General features: G+C 43.1%; 1 protein-coding gene across 1 annotated transcript in view; it reads left to right on the top strand.

The window, feature by feature from the left end:
• The first annotated feature begins 1,026 nt into the window (after nt 1-1,026).
• Nucleotides 1,027-2,541, top strand: part of Nxph2 (neurexophilin 2) — a 79,814-nt gene continuing 78,299 nt past the window's right edge. Inside the window, exon 1 of the mRNA XM_021156710.1 lies at nt 1,027-1,329. Within this exon, the coding sequence (XP_021012369.1) occupies nt 1,276-1,329 (54 nt within the window). The 5' untranslated portion in view covers nt 1,027-1,275. The remainder of the gene's footprint in view (nt 1,330-2,541) is intronic.

Here is a 2,541-nt window from a genome sequence, read left to right on the forward strand (position 1 = left end):
CCCATACTCTAAAAGAATTTTATCTATCTATCTATCTATCTATCTATCTATCTATCTATCTATCTATCTATCTATCTATTTTTGGAGTCCAGGATGCTAGGATAAGGGGAATACAACATTATTGCTTTCTTTTTTCCTCTCCAAAACTGCAACCCAAACTGCTCTGTTTGTTGTATTTTGGATTTTAGGGCTTGGTTGTCAGTTGCAGCTCTACTTCCTTGCCTCCACTTTCCATTTTTAAGAGTTGTCTCTGTACATCTGGACTCCAGTTGTTTAATCTCTCTAAATTTTATACTTGTTCAAAAATGAATTGTATTTAGATGTTCACCATTGAACACTGTGCCTTTACTTTTTCCACTCAGTCTTAAAGCTTAAGGAGCCCTCAAAGGTGACTTTTTAAACACAGAGGTTGTGGCTCACTGTTGAGATTTGCAGACTTTCCGGGCCTCCAAGATTGCCTTTTACTAGGTTATTTATGGTTTTCCTTTCTTCTGTCTTCTCTCCCTTAGCCCTGGGGTAGGTATTACAGTGTCATAGTTCACAGTTCTGCAGACTTCCTAAACACCTGGTCATTCCAGAGCACCCTCTGTTGTCCTGCCACTGGCACAATTTGATCTCTCCCGAGCTTCCCGCAAGCACCCAACTCCAGAAATCTGGCTAGCCTTCTCAGCAACAGAGAAATTTCTCAATCTCCAGGAAAGCTATGGTTCCCCCTATGAGACTGTGGCTCAGGCCACTTCCCTTTCTTAAAATCCCCTTCACTCCTCTCTATGCCTCGACCCTCATGCCTCCCCAGAACTCTGAGTAACCTTCCTTACAAATTTTCTGAGAGCCATCACCGCGCATTCTTTTTGCATTCATCCAGGGAGAACCCTTCTGCCTTCCTAACCAAGTGCCAGAGTCTCTGTGCGCCCTGCGCAAGGCACACCTAACAGCTCCTATGCTGGGCGGAGCGCTCTGTTCCTGTACAAGAGCTTCTAGCTGTCCCGGCAGTCGCGATAGTGGTTCCCAAACCCTCAAATCCTCAGACCTCCAGCTGCTCACGACAGAGTCAAGGCGCAGTCTGAGAGAGTGTACTGAAGCCCTGCAGCTCTGCGGCTTTCCTACCACTTGAAAGAGGCTCAGGGCACGCAAACCACACCTCCTGCCCGTCCCTCCTTCTAGGCTCTCTGTCCACTGGCCGCTGGGTCCTCAACGTCCTTAGCCTTCAGCAAGAAGTGGAGATGCGCGAGATGCTGGTGAGGGAGCTCAGCTCCTGAGATCGCGCGAGCTGGCATGATGAGCTTGCGGCCGCTGCCTCTCCTTGTAGTCCCAGGCTTGCTGCAGCTGGTGAGTGCCTGGTCTGCAGTGCTGGGATACCTTTCAGCGGGAAATCTGTAAGGGACTTAGGAACCAAGCTGCTCCCAGTGATCTCAGACTGTGACCAGAGTTCAGATTGCCTTACTGTTGATGGGGAAGAAAGGCACTTTGACAGGGGAGCCTAGAGGCGAGTGGAAGGGCTTAGTGAGGGCTGGGGTGTACTGTTGCGGTAATGTAGGACTGACATCTAAAAAATAAGTGTGAATTAAAAGGAAGCTAGGTGCGGGCCAGGGCTAAGACTGGAGTGGGTTGAAAGACCTCCCCGCTGCCCAAAGAGGCCTGGGTGACTCCTTTCTCCCCAAGTACTGAGAACACTTCTTCCAAAGCAGGGTTAAATTTTAGATAAAGACTGATTTTAGAGACAGCTTATATTTCACTGTGTTCCATCTGGAGGTGGGAACTGAAATGGGGTTTCAACCAGCTAGAGACATAAAACAACTTTGATGGCCAGCTCCATGCAGTTAGCTGAATTCAGGGTCCCAGATTTTATGACCTGATCTACTGAGGCTTCAGAACATAATAGAGGATGTTAAAAGATAATTCAGAGTGTTCTAAGGATATTCAAGCTGCCTTCAGAACTCTCTAGGTTTCCCGACTGACTTTATGTTTTCCTAGTTAATTAGATTTAAGGTGGACCTAAAATAAAACCTTTAAAAAGTGACTTGACCACAAGTGTAGAAATGAGTTTAAATGGCTCCAATTGTAATATTTCCCATAAATAGAATTTTTCTACTAATTTTGTGAGAATATTTAAAGATAAAATAAGCTGAGTTAGTAAATGTTGCAGGCAGCTTATGAAAAATGTGTGTATGCTCTTACACCTTTGCACAGCTTCNATGGTCTAGATCTACTCAGTCTTTTTAACATGTTATTACACCTAANTAAATGGGATTACTAGGACATGCACATTTGGGCATTCATTATACATTTATTCTTTCCTTGATGATCTTATTCAGTACATTGTTTTCTGTCACTTCATAGAGAAAATTAGCATATAGATTTAATAGTATAACAAAATGAGTGTTGTTTCATGACATGACCAGCAGATGTCAAATTCTTGCAGATTTTAATTTTTATTAAAATGTACAATGGTAAAAATATCACATTTAAATTTTAATAACTTATTAAATCTACTTTAATGTAAAATCTAGCAATGATTTAAAAATATATGTTATTCTGAAT

This window comes from Mus caroli, chromosome 2, assembly GCF_900094665.2.
Source record: "Mus caroli chromosome 2, CAROLI_EIJ_v1.1, whole genome shotgun sequence".
Classification (NCBI taxonomy): domain Eukaryota; kingdom Metazoa; phylum Chordata; class Mammalia; order Rodentia; family Muridae; genus Mus; species Mus caroli.